Here is a 21220-nt window from a genome sequence, read left to right as displayed (position 1 = left end):
AACCCCTAGTTTCTGGGTTGAAGGGAGGCTAGGCTACAGGTAATTCCCCTGATTCCTACAAGAGCCTCTCTGTTTATCAACAATGTCTCTCTTCTTTCTGCATTACAATCCACCTACATCCACCTGCCAGATGTATGTCTGTCAAGTGGCACTGTTCAGGACATAACCGTTCTACAGAAGCTCTCTATCAATTGTCTCAGTTTCATCTCTCATTACTCTTCCATTTGGCTCTAGTTCAAATGAAATCAAGGTGTAAAAGTGGAGAAACTATTAAAGGATGTTTATAGATTAAGTTCTTCAAAGCAAAAGTCTTACTCTATATATTTTTAATAGCTGGCATTTATTAGGTGCTTAATATCTGCCAGGCTTTGTACTTAAGGTTTTATAGGCAATATATTATTTAATCCTATAATAACATTGAGCAGTGGAACACTGTTATCTTCATTTAACAGATGAGAAAATGGAGATGTGGCCAGGACACGGGAAAGTAGGGTTCAGACCCACACTGTCTAACTCGATGCATGCTTTCAGCCATTACATCAAAATGCCTGTCTCCAGATGTTCCCAATTTGGGCTAAAAGAAGAGTCATGAATTTCCAGGAAACAATTTGTATGGTGACAATGGTAGCATGCTGGTTGCTCAAAGAATGGGGTTGTGGCAAGCCTGAGGGTTCTTCCCAGCTTTGAAGGGGAAACCAAAGATGTTCTGCCTCTGCAGGTAGATCCAAGGCCATCACTTTCCCACCCTACCGTCATACAGGCTGTCTTTACTTCATCTCCAGTAGTCACTTTCTTTCATACCCCTTGGTGTAGCCACCACCAGGGATTAAGGGAGGGGAGGGGCCATCCATGTGCCACCCTTCCTGCCCACTATCTTACCAATGTTCAGCTTACTGTACTTGAGGGCTCACTTGGGCCAAGAACTGTGGGGCAGGAGAACCTACTCAGTAGACCACAGAATGTGCTCCAAAACATTGCATGGTGCTTATGCTAGCTCTCAAGTTTTTGTTTCTTTTTTGTTGTTGTTGTTAAAAGGTTTTGTTTTTTTTCCTCACTTTTACTGAGAAATAACTGACATACATCACTAAGCAAGTTTGAGATATACAGCCATGATGGTTTGATTTACATATATTGTGAAGTGATTATCACAATAGGTTCCACTATCTATCATCTCTATAGATAACAGTATGAAGAAAGAAGGAAAAATAAATTTCTCCTTGTGATGAGAATTCTCAGGATTTGCTATTTTAACAACTTTCCTGTATACCATACAGCAGCATTATCTATAGACATCATGCTGCACATTGCATCCCTAGTACTTATTTATTTTATAACTGCATAGATCCTGTGTTTTAACAGTGTGTGTCACTCTGCCAGAGCAACTTCAGGTCCCAGCACCAGGGCATGATCTAGGCTTCTTGTCCGTCTTCCTTTCATTACCTCTGGTCAAAGAAAAAGAGTCTAGTTACAACCTCCTTTCTTGATCCCAAATCCCTAAATTAGCACACTGCTTCCATCACCAAGTCAACCTTGTCAAATAAATAAACAGATGACAAAACCAGGGACCGTTAACCAAAGTTCATGAACAACACTCTGAAAACAGTATCCTACAGCATATTCTATATGTGGTATAGAATGATCTTCACAATGATCCTTATTTAAAAATATTTTGAATAGGGGATCCCTGGGTGGCTCAGCGGTTTAGCTAAGCCTGCCTTTGGCCCAGGGTGCGATCCTGGAGTCCCGGGATCGAATCCCATGTCGGGCTCCCGGCATGGAACCTGCTTCTCCTCCTGTGTCTCTGTCTGTCTCTCTGTCTCTCTCTCTCTCTCTCTCTCTCTCTCTCTCTATCATGGATAAATAAATAAATCTTAAAAAAATAAAATAAATCAAATAAATAAATAAATAAATAAATAAATAAATAAATAAATAAATAAATAAATATTTTTAATATAATTTTTTGTAATCCTTTTAAATATTTACCAGGGCAGGGACATCTGGGTGGGTCAGGTGATTAAGTGCCTGCTTTCAGCTCAGGTCATGATCTCAGGGTCCTGGGATTGAGCCCATCATCAGGCTCCCCACTCAGCAGACAGTCTCTGCTTGTCCCTCTGCCCCTCCCCCCACCCCTTCAGTGAACATGCGTGTGCACTCTCAAATCAATCAATCAATCAATCTTTAAAAAATTTATTCACTACAGCAACATCCAAAATGACCTTCCAAGGATCATTGTGCCCAATGAGGTTAAGGTCTTTCAGGGAAATAACCTGTCTGCCCTTTCGACCCTTTGCTCCTCACAATCCCACAAAATGTCAATGTAAGCATCACCTAGAATGAACACACTTGGTAAGTGTACGTAACTGATCCAAACAAGAATTATCAGGAATATTCTGATTTGTGTCCATTTGTGTCCATTAGTGACTATACTGCTGATACCAGTGAAATCAGTTTTGCTGACTGGATTTGGAATTTTTGCTGCAAGAGGCATTCCTCCTGAATACTGTGGCAGGGTCTCTCTCTTCTATCCCATCTGCAATTACCAACCCTCTGGAGTCACAGATCCATAGGCCAAAGGCACATCTGCTATCTGAAAGTTTACCTATAGTTATTACTGCTGTTCTCACAGCATTTCAAGGACCAAAGGACTGCTGAGAAGCAGAGGGAAAAGATGGCTGGCAAAAAAAGAAGAAAAACAGCAGAACACTCTCTGAGTGTTTTCTCTTTTCTCTTGGGAGAAATCTCAAGATTTCTCTGTTGGAAGCACAACAGTAATGTGTAAACTTTGGCCACAGGGTTGCTTCTGCCAGCCTATAAAATTGTATTCACTTTAGGCACAGAATACTATTTTGTCTGAATTGGGATTAATGTAAAATCAACATTATTTTTTTAAAGAAGCTCTTGATTGTTGCAGCCAGGTTAAAGTAAGATTTCCATCTCGCTATTGCTTAAAATTCCCCATCGGGTCCCCATTGCACTTAAAATGAAATGCCTGATCTTTTTTTTTTTAATTTTTTTTATTTATTTATGATAGTCACACAGAGAGAGAGAGAGAGAGAGAGAGAGAGAGAGAGAGAGAGAGAGAGGCAGAGACACAGGCAGAGGGAGAAGCAGGCTCCATGCACCAGGAGCCCGACGTGGGATTCGATCCCGGGTCTCCAGGATCGTGCCCCGGGCCAAAGGTAGGCGCTAAACCGCTGAGCCACCCAGGGATCCCCGAAATACCTGATCTTTAATGTGGCCTCAAACTTGGCATGCCCTTCTTCCAGTCTCACTTTTCCTAATGTCTCTCCAACTCACCACACTCCTAGCCACACTGCCCTTACAGCTCCTGAAAGTGGCTTATCTTGTTCCTCCCTCGAGCCTTTGTCGGTCCTTCCTCTCAAAAAGCTCCTGGCTGGGGCCTCTAGCTCTTGGAAATTCATTTTGAACAAAACCATTTTAAACTGGGTCAGGTACCCTGCTACTGCACCTACAGTACTGCACCTACTCTCCTGTTCCGTTATAGCACTTATCATATTTTGTAATTTATCTATGCTTCCCCCACAAAATTGTCAGTTGCATTAGTGTAAGAACCATGCCTGAATGTTTCAACAGTGTATATCCAGCTCCTAACAAACTGCTCGCCTCATATTAGGCACACTATGGCAGGTTTTAGGGCTCATGAAAAAGGCAGAAGAATTACAGGAGATGGGCAGAAGAAAGGTCAGAGATTAAAGACAAGGAATGTTTTGGGGTGCCTGGGTAGTACAGCCGATTGAGTATGCAACTTTTGGTTTTGGCTCAGGTCGGGATTTTGGGGTCATGGGATTGAGCCCCGCATCAGGCTCTGCACTCAGCGTGGAGTCTGCTTGAGACTCTCTCTCTCCCTCTGCCACTCCCCCTGCTCACATATTCTCTTAAATAAATAAATAAATAAATAAATAAATAAATAAGTAAGTAAGTAAGTAAGTAAGTAAGTAAGTAAGTAACTTTGTTTTTTTCTTTTTTAGAAAGACAAGGAATGTGTTAGGAGGAAATAAGGAAGAACAAGAAACTGCAACCTTGGGCATGGGAGAAATCAAGGACAAGTCGCTCCATTCATGATGTCAGGAAGCCTTAGTGAATTCAGGTCCCAGGGCTAATATCAAAATCCAAGTTTCCTAAGTCTAATTTTGTGCTGTTTATACAACAGTCCATATAAGTTTGAGAATATGATTTATTATGGTCTTAAAAATCCCAAAGAAGCTATAATATGGCAAGTCCAGATAAAATCAAGATAAACACAAACATCAATTCTTCCAGAGTGCCCATTTCTCCCTTTAGGGCCCACTAACCTAAGAGCCCCCCCAACCTACCCAAAAAGGAGTGCATTCTGTGTGACTGCTGTGTGATTGCCCCTAATCTCCCAATGCCACAGACAAGGAAATGGAAGCCTAGGCAGGTAGGTTACTTGCCTACTTTGACACAACTCATCATGGATCTGGTGACACAAGATCTGCACATGCAAAAGAATTCCTCACAGAAGGTCTCCAACTCCCATCCTCAAAAGCATTCTACCTGAGTTCCAGATTTTTCAGAGGGTGGCATAAAATAGGAACTGGGAATGCTAATGTTCTGATTTCCTGTTTTCCACTGAGGAGAACACCGTTCAGTGCCACAGATATCAGCACTCTGTTATACTGGGATGATACTTCCAATCTAATGCCAACATAACAAAAACTCCTTCAAAGAAAGAATTGTTCTGTATATGGCTCTTATACTCGAGACATGCATAACTACCAATGCTTGTGCATGCTGGCACATTCAGCAAAAAGCTTGGTAATAACAAGGAGAGAACTCATCCATCAAGGAGCTTGAATTTCTATTGGCAATCCTGCTAGTTCTTAACATTGCCACACTGTTACTAGGTATGAGGTTCTGGATAAGCCAATAATATCTATGAGCATCAATGGTACTGGAGCAATAATTCTTATTGCTCTCATAACTTTCACAAATTTGGCCAGAATAAAGCAGTCAAGTGCATTCTCTTGCTTACCATGCTACACTTTACTAAGCACTTTTTCTTGCTTCCTTTCTCCATCCCACAGATATTTGTTATATTTCTATTAAGTCCAATGCAATAGGTATACATTATCTCATTTGATCTTTGTGCTATCCTCTCTAGGTAAGGAGGACAAGGTAAGAGAGAAGGAAAAGCTTGCAAAAATATTTACTTACATAGTGTAACACATGAAGAGACAGAGCTGGAATCATAAACTAGCTTACCCAATCCCTAACCTTGTGCTCTCTGGGAATGTTACATCTCACACAGTACTGGATTTTCAGAAAGGCACTAGGTAAGCATTGAACAGGTTGAAAGAAATTCTACATTTATCTTTTGTAATTTGCCTCTGTTCACCCCATAATGGCCCTAGATACCGATTACCTCTTCCACATGTAATCTAAAGGATTAATTTTGTTTTGCTTTTTTTTTTCATTTTACACACATTACATTTTTAACTACAGTTAAAAGAATTCACATTCCCCCTACTATAGTCTCTGCTTCCTCAAACCCTCTCACCTTGGGCTATCCTTTTCTCTACCAGGAAATACTGGATACTTGTCAATCTCTCCAGGTACTCATAGCTCCAATCACACATGGTACCCTAGAGCCACAGAGATCCTGCTCCCACTGCTTCCCTGTGCATAGCATTCTCTCATTTAAATGATCCTTCCTTTCTTTACAGTATATGCACACACTATAACTTAACACAATATGGCCCACACCTGGATCACACACATTATAGTTATACAAACATATATGTGCACACATTACTAGGGATGCTCACTGCTTAAAACCTTTTCCGTTTTGGTCATTCTATTTAACAGTGAAATTTAATAGCTATTTTTAAAAAAATAGCTTCACTGAGGAAAAATTTGCATGCAATTCTCTCATTTAAAGTGCACAGGTCAGTGGTTTTTAGTATATTCAGACACTTGTACAACCATTATTATAACCTAATTTAATCTTTTTTATTTATTCATGAAATATACACAGAGAGAAAGGCAGAGATGTAGGCAGAGGGAGAAGCAGGCTCCAGGCAGGGAGCCCAATGTGGACTCAGTCCTGAGACCACGGATCACACCCTGAGCCAGGGGCAGGTGCTCAACCGCTGAGCCACCCAGGCGCCCCCATAATCTAATTTTAGAATATTTTCCTCACACTAAAAAGAAAACCCTGTACCCATTAGCACTTACCCTCCACCAACACCCCCCCCCCCCCCCCGCACCATCTCCTTCAGCCCTGCCAACACTAATCTACCTTCCATCTCTACGGATTTGTCTCTTCTAGAAATTTAATATAAATGGAGTCAAACAGCATATGGTCTTTTGTGACTGGTTTCTTTCTCTCAGCCTAATGTTTTCACCTTTTTTTTTTTTTTTTTTTAAGCTGCCTTGATCTGCTCATTCAGCTCTGTCTTCCTAACGACTTTTGCTAGAGTGACTGGGTAATGAAATGACAGGGATGGCTAAACGAGGGTCCCGTACAGGGTCCTTTGGAGGACCTGAAGTCCACAGCCTTAGAGCCTGTTTACCAGCAACACCATCCTTCACAAACTGATCCAGGGCGTGAGTGTAAGGGAACTGCGAGGACAGAGGTGATCCTTGTCCACCCAGCGGCCAAAAGGGTCAATGGGAAGCCTTAATGAGGTTATCACATACTTAACTTTATCAATAGTATTTTGTTAAAAGGATAATCATAGGTTTGGGTACAAAATGCAGATTCGGGTTCACCAGCATAACTAATTAAACTAAATGTCTCTATTGAAACACTGAGAGGAAAAAAATATTAGTTTTCATGTAAAGGTTTTATTGTTTTGTTTTGTGAAAACCTAGTCACTAAAATAGTCCCCAGAAAGCCCTTCCAAATTCTGAAAAGACAAGTGGAGGGAGTGCTAATTAAATGTTTCGTTAGTGTTTGCCATATAGTAAGGCTATTCATTTCAGTGAGGTCTAATTTATGATACAGGAGAGTTAGAACTTTATGTGCTCTGCATATACTTTATAGTACATTGGGGCACCTCATAAAAATCAATTGTACAGTACATTTATGCCCTGTTTTTAAGAACCTGGATCATAATTTAAGATTATAAATGATTAGAAAGGTTTATAATTTTTGCCTCTTTGCTTTTATGACCCACAATGAGAAGAGCTTACTTGATGCCAAAACCTTCATCAGAAATGTTACTCTCCCCCCCACACCAACTACTATATTGTTTCTCTGGGAACTATTCTTTATAAGATGACCTCTACACAAAAAATGGCAGCTGCCATTATACAGTTTCTCCTCTTCAGTTATCTTACTTTGGTGGGAGTGAGGGTGATGCTTTTCCATCTTAGTTTTTCCTCTCCTCCATCAAACCACAGACTTTGTGAGCAGCAGATTCAGCTTCCTTTATTTCAAAAAGAATACACAGTGCATAGTAGGTGCTAAAGAAATGGGTTTTCAGTTTCACCAAATGAATATACAGAAACGGGAGCAGATGTGGTGCTCTTATTAGAAGGCAAAAATTAGGGCATCCCTCTTGCACAGGGAATCCAGGGCTCCTGATCAATCTTGTGGGAAAATCTGTTCAATTACTCAATATCCTCAAAGCGCCTTCCTCAAATGAGCACGTTCAGGAGCTCAATCCATCTTTGCTGCACTATGCCAGATGAACTGTTCTAACATCTAATTCTTTTTATAAAGCAGAAAATGTTTCTCAAGCTCTTTATGGCTGATTGAACTAATTTACTGTGGAACAGGCAGCAGACTATCTTTAGATAAATGCTAATCAGGACGCTAGTGCTCTCTTCAGTCTGGCTGCCACTATTATGCTGAAAGGGAAGGTCAACAGCTAATAGACCCAGTTAACAAGCCATTCTGAACTTCACTTTAGCTTAACCCTCTTCAAAGTTGCAGTCATTAAATCCATAGATTATTAGAGGCTGCCCTACTGTTTTCACTGCACACTAAGACGAGCTTTCAGTACAGTCATTAATCGAATTAACATTGTCTAATCCAATTTTATAGAGTGTAAACTGAGACATGGCTGGGGTAGGCCTTCTCAAATGCCCTCGAAAGATGCCAACAGGAATACAGTCATTCCAGGTTAGACTTGGGCTGGACTGGGACAGGAAGCATGTCATGTTAATGGTTTCTTTTTCCTCACAGTCCTCTCTCCCGTTCTTTCTTTGTCTTAAAATCTTTCAGCAAGTAAAAGAAAGGCATTTTGTAGTCCCTACAAGATAGTTTTACACTGCAGCAAAGCCAAGCAGGAAAACAATAAGGCCATTTGTATCACAGTCCCATACGACCCAGGACAACAATGCCGTCTCAGACAGGCAGTACTGGGATCCCTTTCTACCAGACAGGACTAGGACAATCAGCTTAGTCCAAGACCCCTGAGAGACTGGGTCCTGCTATAATAACAACCACAAACATTCTAAAAGGAGAATTCTAATTTGGAAACTAAAAACTAAAAACATTCTAACATCATATACTAGAGTTCCTGGTGTAAAAAGTTGAGCAGCAAACAGGTTGAATCAATAGTTTTTGATAAACACTAAAGGCGCATTCCCTTGCTCCTATCAAGTAGGAGAGGGGTTAGTCCTTGTTACTATAGGCCTCCTCTTCTAAAGCAAGAGAAGAGTATATGGTAAACTTTCCGCCAAGTGGGAAAACAGCTATTTTCTCTATTTTGACTATCTGTGGATACCAAAATGAGCACCCTAAAAGGCATATGAAAAACTTTAAGCTTCCCAACACAAATCAGGTCTGCTCTTCCAAAGTCACCATGTTCTTTAATATAGATCTATTTAAAATAATATTTAAAACAAGTCTGAGTATGAACAAAGAAACCTCATACTTGTTAAAGAGTATTTACTATGACAACGTATGAGGAAGTGACATTCTATATAGAATTCGATGGTTCTTACTTCAAAAGCATACACGTTCATCAACATGGCCATGTGTACAGTTAGGCTGGCCCCATCCCCAACCACGTGATTCCTAACATGTCTGGGATAATCACAGTGGCTTCGCTGCATTGTCAATGAGTGGTTTAAGGATGAGAATATAATTCACCTTGGAACCACAAAACATGTGTAGTCTGCTAAAGTATTCTGGAAAAGGTGTCCTTATACCCAAAGAGGATATAAACAGATGAATGCATGTTCTTCTCCCCTTCGATGTGGCAGATAGAACTTTTATAGCCAAAAGCATTCCAAAACAATGAGTGGTCTGCATGGTAATGATTGAGGTCAGAGGTTGGCCAGTTACGGTACATCTGCTCTTATAAATTTTTACTGGAACATGGCAATATCCATTCAATTATATATCATCTATGGCTACAACATCCAAGATGAATAGTTTTAACAAAGACAATATGCCCAGCAAAGTCAAATATATTTACTATTTGGCCCTATACAAAAAAAGTCTGTAATCTCTTATTCAAATTCATACCTGATTATTTTTATTCTTATTAGTTAACCAATATACTATACTTGAGTACACTTACATGACAATGACAAAAAATATTTTTAAGGCTTAAAATCTAATTTTAAGAATTACATTGCTTTCTCAGAATATTGCATTTATAAGGAAGTTACTATAGCATTTTAGCTGAAGCATCTTTTAGATATAATCCAATTCAACAAATTTTTATTGAGCTCTTACCATGTGCCACAATACAAGTTTGAATAAAACACAACCTCTACACATAAGGAGCTCAAATAATAATAGGTAGGCAGCTCAAATCCACAAATATTCTGGTAAGGAGGAGACAAGTCATGATAGGTATACTTAAAAAAAGAAAGTACAAAAAAAAAAAAAATAAGAAAGTACCACTTTGCAGAGAGGGAGAGAGAAACACACATCTATTTGAGAATATGACAAAAAAGTATTCATAGAACTGAGTGCTTATCATGTGCCAGGGAGTGTTTCAGTGTTTTATATTCATTAATCTTTTCTTACTAGACAATTAACGAGATAATTAATTAATAAAACTGCCAAAAGGTAAATTAAATTGCTCTCTTCACTTCACAGATAAGCAAAGTGAGGCACAGAAAGAACAGCACTTGTCCAAGGTTACAGAGATTCTAACCCAGTCAGTCTAGCTCCAGAGTTTGTACTCCCATCACCATCCTCTACTGTTACAGTTAAATGACATTCTGAAAGGATTAACAGGCCAAGGACTAGGAAAAAAAGGCTTGTGAAAATAATGCTCATTAGTCTTATTTATCTAGCTATTTATTGTTGGATACAACAGAACAGAGAAAGGGAGTAATGGGCATATTACTAAAGATCTTAAATGTCAAACAGAGGAGTCTGTACTCAATCTGCAGGCAATGGAGGAGGGAGAGAGCTTAGGAATTTTCCTGAGGGAAGATAAGTGTGTTAAATTAAAGCAGAAGTAAATTATTCTGACTTAAATAAAGCAACAAAATGTAATTAGAAATTTTTTTCTTTTAAAGTCTAGGTAAGAACTAACGTGGTAACATTAAATAATGGAAAAGAGAAAGAAAAATATTAAAGAGACAGATGTGAGGAATGAGAAATTAATTAAGGAGGAACAGACAAGCACAGAGATGGTAAGTTCAGGTGAATGGAGGTTAGAAAGTTCTGTATACTCACAGAAATGATGACAGAAAAAGGAGCTATGTTGTAGAGAGTAAAGGTGAACAAGATTATGGATTCAATAATTTAATGTGAAGTGAATCAGTCCATCAGAAATTCTGTGCCAGAGCTGAATTTTCACTTAACACTCAAACACGGGATGATTCTAAAAAGAGTAAAAGTCCTCTTTTGAGAGACTGAGAACAGGGCCTGTTCCAAGCACAGCATGTTCTAAAACTATCTGCCAGGTCACAGAACCTGCCCTTTAGTGGCCAGGTTCTGTTTCATAGGGACTCTCTCAGAAACTTGAATTACGAAACTGTAGGGTGACATTAGCAAAAGGATAAATGACAGAAGAATATATAAAGCTTAAGAGGGTCACAGAAAGACTACAGATGAATTAAATCTGAAAGGGAGCCAAAGACACAAAGCAAAGGGAGAGGAAGCAGGATAAAAACGAAATGAAGACGGATGAATACCAGTGTGTGTGTATGCACATGTGTGTGTACATGTTTGAGAGAGAGGGTGTGAGGAGTGAGGAAGAAAGGAGAGAATAAGGGTGACCGAGGGCAGAAGCCTAACACCCTGCCATGACCATGTCACAGAGAATGATGATATCACTGTCTTGGTTGCATTCTATGTGAGGCCTGCTGAAATAAGGTCCCCACCCTAAACGTTTTCTTACTATTAAAGCAAAAACAAAAACAAAAACAAAAACAAAACAAACAAACAAAAAAACCTTAAGGCAATCAGAGCAAGTCTTGGTTCCTTGTATATAAACAAGCCAATTTTCCATATTTTCCTGAGGTTTACCTCGGTTTATAGAGCATGGATTAAGTAAAGAACAAACAAGAGGAGTCTATTTTATTCTTTTGATTAATGATAATCCTATTTCCATTATATGATACTTCTTTCCTAAAGGCCATAGAAATGTATCCATTAGGAACACAGATTTCACCTACTTCGTGAAATTAGCGCAATCTCTTTGACAATGTATATCAAGATGTAAAATGTACATTCCTTTTTACCAAATGTCTTATGTTTGGTTCAAGCATTTTGGATACATTCCTAGGTAATGCTGATCTGCTGATCCAGGGCGCATGTGTTAGTATGTTGGAATTACTAATATAGGAGCTAGATGAAGACTGAGCAGTGGAGGCAAGTCCAAAAAAACATGAGAAGTGAGGAGAGGGTCAAAGAAAAAAATGTCTTCAAATATGAACATTTAAGGGATAGCCAAAGATGAGAGGTCAGTAAAAGTTACCCTAAGTAGTGAGAGTAGTACAAGGAGAACCAGACAAGACTAAAATCATGAAAACCAAGAGCAAAGAATTTTGACAAATACCACAAAAACTCTTAAATAATTCAAAGATAATCACAAAATAACCTAGTAAAAAGCTAACCAGTCAACAGCCTCAACAAGCCAGCTCTTTGGCACAAGCAGGAGCTTTTATCTTTTGACCAAGTCCACCTCTGTCTCCTTCCATCTCTCCTCCCTCCCCCTTCCTGCCCATTGATAAAGCAGAGTGTAGTGCAGGGGCATACTCATCCAAACACATCAACAACATATTCATGTCTGTTTCCTTTAAAATGGCAGCCCTCACCTGCTAGCTATAAAGCTCCTCAAAGATCCATACAGTCATTTGAAGTCGGGAAACTTTTCCAACTTGTCAAGACAAAACTGACTGAAGCTAATTTGCCAGAACTCAAGTTGGCGTAGTGTGAGGCAAGCACCATCTACAAACATTCAAACTGTGTCTTGCCAAGCTGTAGGAAATTGCCAACCTAGATCTCCAATTAGGCCTTGGAACAACAAGTAAGCCCTTCCACTGTGTGCGATTTTTAACATCCATCAGCACTGCCTCCAATGTGTGCTGTAAGGTGCCAAGCTCCACAGAGGGAACCCACAGGCTGCTCTCACCTCTGTCTGTCCAATTCCATCTCAAAGTGCCAGCAGCCTAGCACAAGTTGCTGGCAGTGACTAAAACTAGGGAAAGGAAAATATAAGATTATGGCTTCTTCTCTGAAAAGAGAAAGAATATCATTAACACTAGTTTCTGTAGAGGAGACCAGCTCCTCCAGTGGAACCAAGGAGAGCTGCCTCACCTTCCTTCTGGTGAAAATCTGGCTGCAGATTTAAGGAGTAGGCACCACCCAAAGCCTCGTGAGCCAGAGCTGCAGCTGCAGCTGCACTGCCCATCCGCTGCGACCGATCTGTCTATGAGCTGAGCCAGCACGTTAAAGGCTTGGCAGCAGACAAGGAAGTGATCCATCAGTGAATAAAACAGGCCAGAAGGCACCTGGGGGTGACCCTCCACACAGCTTTGCATGTCCAGTTCAGAAACTATCTCATCCACTTGGCACAGCGACAACTGCCCCTTGCATCTTTTAGCTGTCTGCTCTGAAAACCCACGTTGTTCAGTCAGCACCCTGAGCTGGCTATTTCAAAACTAAGTCTTGGGGAAAAGACTATGGACAAGTCACAGTTTTCAGTCAAGCAGAACACTGCAAAATGAGCAATGATGATAAAAAGGGAAGAAATAGTAGGGAGATATGAGGATATGGAAGAAGGAACATGAGCAGGGACATCAGATCAGGACTTGAATTTTGAGCCAACCACTGAACGGCCACCAGCTCTTTGAGCCTCAGCATACACATAAAGTGAAAATACTCCTATACAATCCATGCAAGTGTCAAGAGATTACATGAGGTCGTAAACATACTCAATAGAACACCCAACGCATAATAGGTCCTCAATCACTGGTAGCGATTATGATTATTATCCTGTACCTGAAGCTCATTAACACTAAAGATGTCTCATAACCTCACCTGTGTGTGCAGGAGAGCAACACAAACACAGGGAGGAAAAAGAGAATGAGAGACTGTGGTGGTGAATTTTGTCTATCAACTTGGCAAGGCTATGGCAGTCGGTTACACAATCAAACTTGAATTTAGGTGTTGCTGCGAAGTTGTTTCATAAATGCGGTTAGTTTCTACTCAGAGTTGACTTTAAATGAAGGAGATTACCCCCGATAATTCAGATGGGCTTCATTTATTCATTGAAGGTCTTAAGAGCAAAGGTTTTCAGGAACAGAAAAAAAAAATTCTGCCTTGAGACCAAAGCATCAATTTCTGCCATATTTCTAGCCTTCAGTCTACTGTATGGATCTTGAACTTGCCAGTCCCACGATCCAGTGGGCCAGTTTCTGAAAGTAAACCTCTTCTTGCACGCCCCCCCCCACATACATACATGCGCACATAACCCTTCTATTGCTTGTTTCTCTGAAGAACCCAAGCTGATACAGAGGGAAACAGAGATACAGACCAACAGAGATAAAGACAAAGAAAAATAAGGAGACAGGAAAGGAGAAAGAGAAGAAAAAAACATAAATTAGCTGAGCTATTTAAAGAGCTTGGGGCTCCCTGTTATTATTCCATGATTAATGGAAATGCTCACATCACTGCCATATGAAGTCAACCAACATTCAGAGGACTTGAAAAGCAACATTCTATTCCACTGTTTGTGGTTGATTCTAATTTCATGTAATATGTGTTTACCTCAATTCACTAAATACTTGCTTCACTTCACTGCCTAGTACTGGCTTGTTGAAGGCGTATTGCTGCTTCAAGTCTATATTAAGACATAATTAGGAATGGCTGCATTTTAAGTAACTTCTAATAAGGCCAGAACTGCTTTTTCAACCAAGACCTTGGTTTTCTACTTAAATCCAGGCAAAATAATCATCATTAAAATAAAACTTTTAAGAATATAGAACTGCAAGGATGTAAACAAATAAACAAAAACAAAAATAAACAAAATAAAAAATAGTGAAAAAGCACACTCCTCATCCATTTCAATGAGACCTATCTGACCATTAAGATGGTACCTGAATGACTTGTGTATACTTCCTTCCCCAAATGCAGTTTATAACATTCCCTTCTAGACTAGTCAATGAAGTTTCTCTTGAGGTATTATATAAAGACATCACAGATTACAGAGGTGGAAGGGAAGTTCTAAGGATCTCTAGCTTAACTTTTTTTTTTTTTAATGGGTCAATATCCTTTTAATTGAAAAAAAAAAAAAAAAAAACTATGTTTGGTTGGCTTGGATCACAGCAGAACGGACACCCAGATAGATTCTACCTAAAGTTATTCCGTAGTCAAGAGTCTCTTTTGGTATGTTTATTTCACTTGGAAACCATTTCAGTGATCTGAGAGTTTAGTTTGATTTAGTTTAGTTTCATTTGCTTCCACTCCTCCAACCAAACTCCGGAAAAAAATAAGTGAAACATAATTCATAAGTCCTTATTATGGATCAGGAATCCTCTAAGTGCTTTACATTTACTAACTCATTATCCATACTTTACAGGTGAGGTAATCAAGGCACAGTAAAGCTAAGGTTACCACATTCACAGGGATGACACAGGGAGGCAGGCTCCAAAGATATTTTGCCTCTCATCAAAATATCATCCACTATGCACACAGAAACACAGAGTAACACAGACCTATTAGATCTCTAGAAAAGGATTTAAGGAAATGACATTCACCAGGAAGAACAGTTCATAATGCTGTGAGGAATTGGGAAAGCTGTCATTTGGCTCTTAAAGTGTTAAAGAAAGTTGTTAATGATCTCACTTAATTCAAGTTTCCCTGTTTTTCCAATTGATTAGAAATTAAGGCATGTTTATCATTGATGATGATCATCTAATAAAACACACACGTACTTCAGGCAAAGGGCATCAAGAAATCACCAGTCAGAGGTTTGCCTGCACAAATGCTTTCTTTGTTAAGAGTCAAATGAGAAAACAAGAGGCAAAGTATCCAGCAGTAGATCCATAATGAATGCTGTTTCCAGGGCCTTCAGGCCCTTAACTGAATGGCTGGCTTATTTAACTGTCCCTTTGATGTGATTTAGCAAATCAAAAAGGTATTAAAATCTATTAGCCTAACACTCATAAAAGTTCCCGTGAAGTGCCTCTTCAGCAATAAATAAGAAAAAAAAAAAAGCCTTTCCCAGATACTACCTTTGTGGCTCATCAGTCTTGGGTTCAGGGCAGTGATGAAGTTCTCAGTTTCAGGCATCAGCAACACCTTTTCTCACTGTTTTGGCCAATTCTGGCAGACTGGGAACTATGTAGTTTAGTAGCCTCTTCTTACATCAATATTTGATTGCTTTCCATGTAAAACATGCCATTAACTTAATCAGAAATTGACTCACACAAACACCTTTTAAACAGGTCAAATTAAGATAAAGGTCCATGCTCTTTGCCTCTATGGAACTGGGACACTAAACCAGACATTAATGTCAGCATGCAGATTAAATGTCATTAAAGGTAATTTGTCACCTATACACATTTATCTCCATTTAATAATTAGCTAAAGGTCAGAGAGAGAAACCTGTGTGTTTTAATCTACATTTCCTCTCCTTTAGGAAAGGGAATGCAGATTCAAAGCAAGGCTGAAGGCTGTATGTAAATTCAGGTACTTTTTAAAAAGATTTTATTTATTTATTCATGAGAGACACAGAGATAGAGGAAGAGACACAGGCAGAGGGAGAAGCAGGCTGCATGCAGGGAGCCCGATGCGGGACTTGATCCCAGGACCTGAGCCAAAGGCTCAACCACTGAGGCATCCAGGTGCCCCCCGGAGTAATTTTAAATAAACAAGCCAATTTGGAAAAATTCAACAGAATTAAATATAGCAGGAAGTAGTGACCCAAGAAAGGCAGACTGAGGAGAAGTGGGAAGAAGGTGCTAGAACACCAGAAGTTCTGGGCATCATACCCTATGGAAATCACTTTTCTTATCCACTCTTACTTTACCTACCAGATAATTCTACCTTTAAAGTGTTTATTGTATCTGGATGTTGCATCCCAGAGAATACCTAGAAGAAAGCTCCAGGAGTGATGACTATGGGATACCTAGTCTGAAACAGTGGATGGGGCCTCTTTAATCCAGACAGAAATAACTTCTCTTCTGTTCCTTCCCCTGCCCTCCCATTCAGCATCACACTTCTCAGAACAGAACCTTAGTTAAGAACCAGTATTAAAAGCAGATTAATTCTAATACAGTTAAAATCCAGACAGTAAAAGAAAGTTCAAATGGAAGAGCTTAAGAGATGTTAAGGAAAGGTCATGAAGCATTTCCTACTGGGAGGAAATTCTTGCAAGGGGGAGGGTGGGTGATGGATACAGGAAAGAAGGAAGTGGGCATCACCCATGTCAATTCTGGCTCAGAGGTCTTTGGATTCTACTCTTCCTGGAACTCTTAATATTCACTCAACAACAAAAATCTATCCCTCTGGGCAACATACTGTGGATATGATGGTGAACAAACATAGTTGCTGCCCTCATAAACCGACAGTCCCATTCGGGGGAGTCCAACAGCAACACATAATTTGAATAGAAGCTTTAAACTGCTAACTTTGAGGGAATTCAAGGTAGCAGATCTCGAGAGATGCCCTTGATTTAGGTGGGGATGCTGGGGAGAGTTAGGATAGAGCTTCTTCAAAAGTCAACTCCACAATTTTGATTTGTTGATATTACATTTCATTAAATGCTTTCCTAAAACAATGCTTGGTGTTGATTTGGGGGAGAAGTGTAAGTGGGTGGGAGGAAGCTGGCAAAGGTCCTGTCCAGAGGAACAGAATCACAAGTAGGCACCATGTCCTATATACCAACAAGTCTCTGTGTTTAGCAGATAGTTGACATTCAACAAATATTTGCAGAAAGGACTGTTCCACAATCAAGCTGCATTAATATTCTCCTTTATCTCTCTCTTTTCCTGTCTTGGACATACCCAGATCTGTGTGTCCTGGCCCAAATGTGACCACAAAGTAGAGGAAAAGTCAGCATTCGAATAAAGCAATGAGAAATCTGGTAACCAGATGAGATTTATCAAGGAAGGAACTGTAACAGAACCACTAGAATAAGAAATCCAAATTATTTTGGTTCATCTTCTACAAACCACATGAAACCACCTAAGCAATTTTTCAAAAAAATCAATAAATTAACTGAAAACAACCACAATAATATTAGCTAACATCCAACAAATGTTCATCTTATCCAGTGCTATGTTTAGAACTTGACTTTTATGAACTCACTGAACTGTCTCAAAAGCTCTGTAAGGTGGGTGGAACAGTTTAGGTCATAAATGTTAACTAAATTTACCAAAGTGACAGAGACAGTATGCGGCAAAGCCAAGGCTAAACACGGAAGCTCCAGCTTCAGAGCCTGTGTTTAAAACACTGCATCACACTGCCAGCTGTGGTCCCCCTATGAACATTGCTGACCCATCAATGAAAATAAATCTAAGTGACCTTAAGCAAACCAATGTGTAACAAAAGCAAAGGACACCCACAAAAACTATTTTAAAATTAAGTTTTAAGGTAGTTTCTCTACTATTGCAAGCAACTCACCATGGCAGATTACAGATAAACCTCATTTTACATTGGAACGGCACCAATTTAACTTGGATTCATTGAGCACTACTTGCTAATTATAAGGGATGGTAAAAATTGTGAAAAATGTGTAAAGTCAGGATCTCTTTTGCAGAGAAAAGAGTCAATGGCATAGAGAAGAGTCCTAAACAAATACCAAATCAGGGAAGTCCTGGCCTTGAATTGACTATAATAATTTATCTTGAACAAGTAATTCTACTTTCACAGCTCTGTTTCTTAATTTATAAAAATCAAGGGGTTGAAGCAGGTCTCTGGCATACTTTTTAGTCGTAACAAGGTATGATTTTGTGAAATCCAGATGTTCACTAATTTTAAGGATGATTAGTCCAGCTGTCCTTTATTTTACTGAATATATTTTAATTCTTTCAATTGTAAGCATACAACTCAGCACACAAAAGAAAATAAAAAGAAACGGTAGTTAAAGAAATTTTTAAAAAAGAATACTGTACTCAAACTACACAGACCTCAAAAGGGGTTAAACACACACAAACACACGGAACTATTTTCAGATATGCCAACTAAACAGGGAAAGTGATTTGCATTTCTATGGGAGGTTTAATGATGGTTTTATTGGGGCGGGGGAGAAGACAGAGACCAAGGGACTGAAAAGAACATCAAAAAACAAAAAACCTAGATTCCATTCTCAGTCCTCCTTCCAGGCTCTGAGGATAAGTTCTGAAGGGTCAATTAGCCTTTCCACACTTAAATTTCTATTCATATTGCCTAGGTAGTCCTTCCACATAGTTCAAAATGTGATTTTCTTTTTTATATTTAAAAGAAAAAATTGTAACAATATTAAGAGAATGTTTCCAATTCTAAATCTAAAGATTGCCTTCCGTGGGCATATAGGCACTGATAACCAGTTCCACTTTATCTGGAAAAAATAACTTGAAAACACTTGTATATAAGCAGAAAGGCTTCTTTGGTTGAAGAGGCCACAGCAGCCTCTTGGCCTTGTGGGAGATGCTCCAGCTCACTCTCTGAAGGGCAGGGAACCAACTCTGAAGCCTGCATGTGGGAATTCTTGTTTGCACAAGTCATGGGCACTCTGCCTTTCATGAAATGACAGCATAAAAGCTCAGAGGAACACCACTCTCTGCCCTGCAGCTGTGGCCAAGACTGCAATGTTTAAAGGTTACAGTGATTAAGCACTGTGATTAATTTAGTCTCCACAAAATCAATTCTACTCAACCACAAATCCCTAATTTACATATCAGAGCAAGCTAAACTTGGTCTGATCAATGTAATATGAAATTCACAACAATCTCCCATCTTCCCATTCTCAGCCTCTCCTTCCACCCCAGGAAAAAAGGTATGTTACGGGGAATTCGAAGAAAAAAAAAACAGAAACTGCATTCATTCTGGCAAAGTTAAAATGATCTTTCACTGGGCTAAATATTATTTCCTTTCTTTGACCTGGCCATGTGCCAAGAGTTGAATAGCATTAAACTTTAGTCCACACTGCTGCCAAATGCTGGAGATTTAGAAACCCCCTAGCACTGAGGCTTCACAGCATTGCCTGGTCAGTCTTACCACATACACCACAGCCAAAATACATCAGAGTGTATCTAGTTGTGTATCATATTCATTCCTACAATAATACACAAAAGTTTGTCAAAGAAAAAAAAAGTTTGTCAAAGAAATGTACAAATACTTTCTTTTCTGCACATATGTACACTGCACATGTGACAAGAAAAGAATGAACCCTGTGACAGAGAGGCAAGAGCACCCCTCTGACTAGTCACCCATGAAGTCCTATTTCTGCGGTGCATCACCCAGATCAACTTCTGCCCACAGAAGCAGCCAACATGGGTCATCTACATAATCACTTCCCCATCCCCCAAATCCACCATAAAATACACAATCCCAGTGTTTAAAAAACAAACAAACAAACAAAGTATTACATAAGGTAGGCTAAGAGATCACAGAAGCAAATAGAAAATCCATCCTTTAGCTTATTGATAACAGTGTCAATTACATGTCATAACATTAGCACAGAATGTTTAGGTCAAACTGACTCTCTTAAGATTACTTAACCCCCTTCTGCTTTCAGAACAACTCAGGTCACCCCTGTCAGCTAGAAAACATTTACTTGACCAATGGAAATACTGCCTACTTTTTCTCCTTTCATGTAATAACTCCTTTTAAAGTATGTTCTGTTTTTATTTATAATCTTTGTATGGTTTTCTTAAAATATCAAGAGAGATCTGCCTTCCAAACTATTGAAATTTTCCTCCTGATAGGAAGCAACAGCCTCACTCTGAAACCAAGCAGGCTTGTTTCAGTTCCCCAGCTGCAACTGCTAGAAATACAGACATTAGTCTGAATTTAAAATTTGAAGTTTGAACAAATGTAGACAGGGAGACTGACAATTCTCTGCAAGCAAAAATGCAGCCCTGCATGTATAAGCACAAGGCAAAAAAAGATGGCCAGTGGATGCAGAAAATATTAATGTTTACAGAATAAAATTCAGACAGAACCAGAATACAGACATTTCCCTGAGCCATGACCAGTTCAACGCTTTACCAATTTTTCTTAAAAGGAGATAGGAATAATTCATTCAAGAATGAAATTTCATTTAGTTTGATGCATTATTCACAGTCTGTTTTATATTATTTCTTTGCACGAACTGTGAATCAAGAAGACAATGCTCTCACAACATGGGTTGTGTCATCTCAACTAATTCTTTTTTTATTGTCCTTGTAAAGCTTCTGAGTAAAGGACTCTATCTTTTATTGAGGAAGTTATTATACAGTGTCATATATAGTGGTTACAAATATGAGCTAAGAATTCAAATAAACCTTCCCCTAAATTCCACCTCAGCCACTTAAACAGCTGTTGAGATTCTGGCAATTATTTAACCTCAACATTTTTGTATCTGCATCTGTGAAAATAGGGATACTGATAGTCTTCACCAAATCTCAGTGAAATAAGTACTAAGTAAGAGCACACCTTTAAAACACAATACTTGGCTCATGGTAAGCACTAAACAAAACATGTACAGCTTATTGTTACTATTAATCCTTATCAGACACTGTCACAGGCATAGGGGATTATAAAAGCAAATAAGACTTTGCTTTCTCCAGCTGAGATGGCCGGATTAGCTCTTGGTTTATCAAGGGGGAAAAAAGTGAATGTAACAGGACT

General features: G+C 39.2%; 1 protein-coding gene across 11 annotated transcripts in view; it reads right to left on the bottom strand.

The window, feature by feature from the left end:
- The window catches only part of AUTS2 (activator of transcription and developmental regulator AUTS2), a 1127680-nt gene that overhangs the window by 687952 nt on the left and 418508 nt on the right, over nt 1-21220 (bottom strand). The window contains exon 1 of one of the 11 annotated variants that reach the window (XM_077908308.1): nt 9086-9118. The exons of the other annotated variants lie outside the window; for them this stretch is intronic. Coding sequence (XP_077764434.1) covers nt 9086-9103 — 18 coding nt within the window. The 5' untranslated portion in view covers nt 9104-9118. Of the gene's footprint in view, nt 1-9085; nt 9119-21220 lie in introns of those variants that run through there. 11 annotated transcript variants of the gene reach the window in all.

This window comes from Canis aureus, chromosome 8 (assembly GCF_053574225.1).
Source record: "Canis aureus isolate CA01 chromosome 8, VMU_Caureus_v.1.0, whole genome shotgun sequence".
In the NCBI taxonomy this organism is placed as follows: domain Eukaryota; kingdom Metazoa; phylum Chordata; class Mammalia; order Carnivora; family Canidae; genus Canis; species Canis aureus.
Note: the sequence above shows the minus strand (reverse complement) of the source record. Positions and strands in the feature narration are given on the sequence as shown.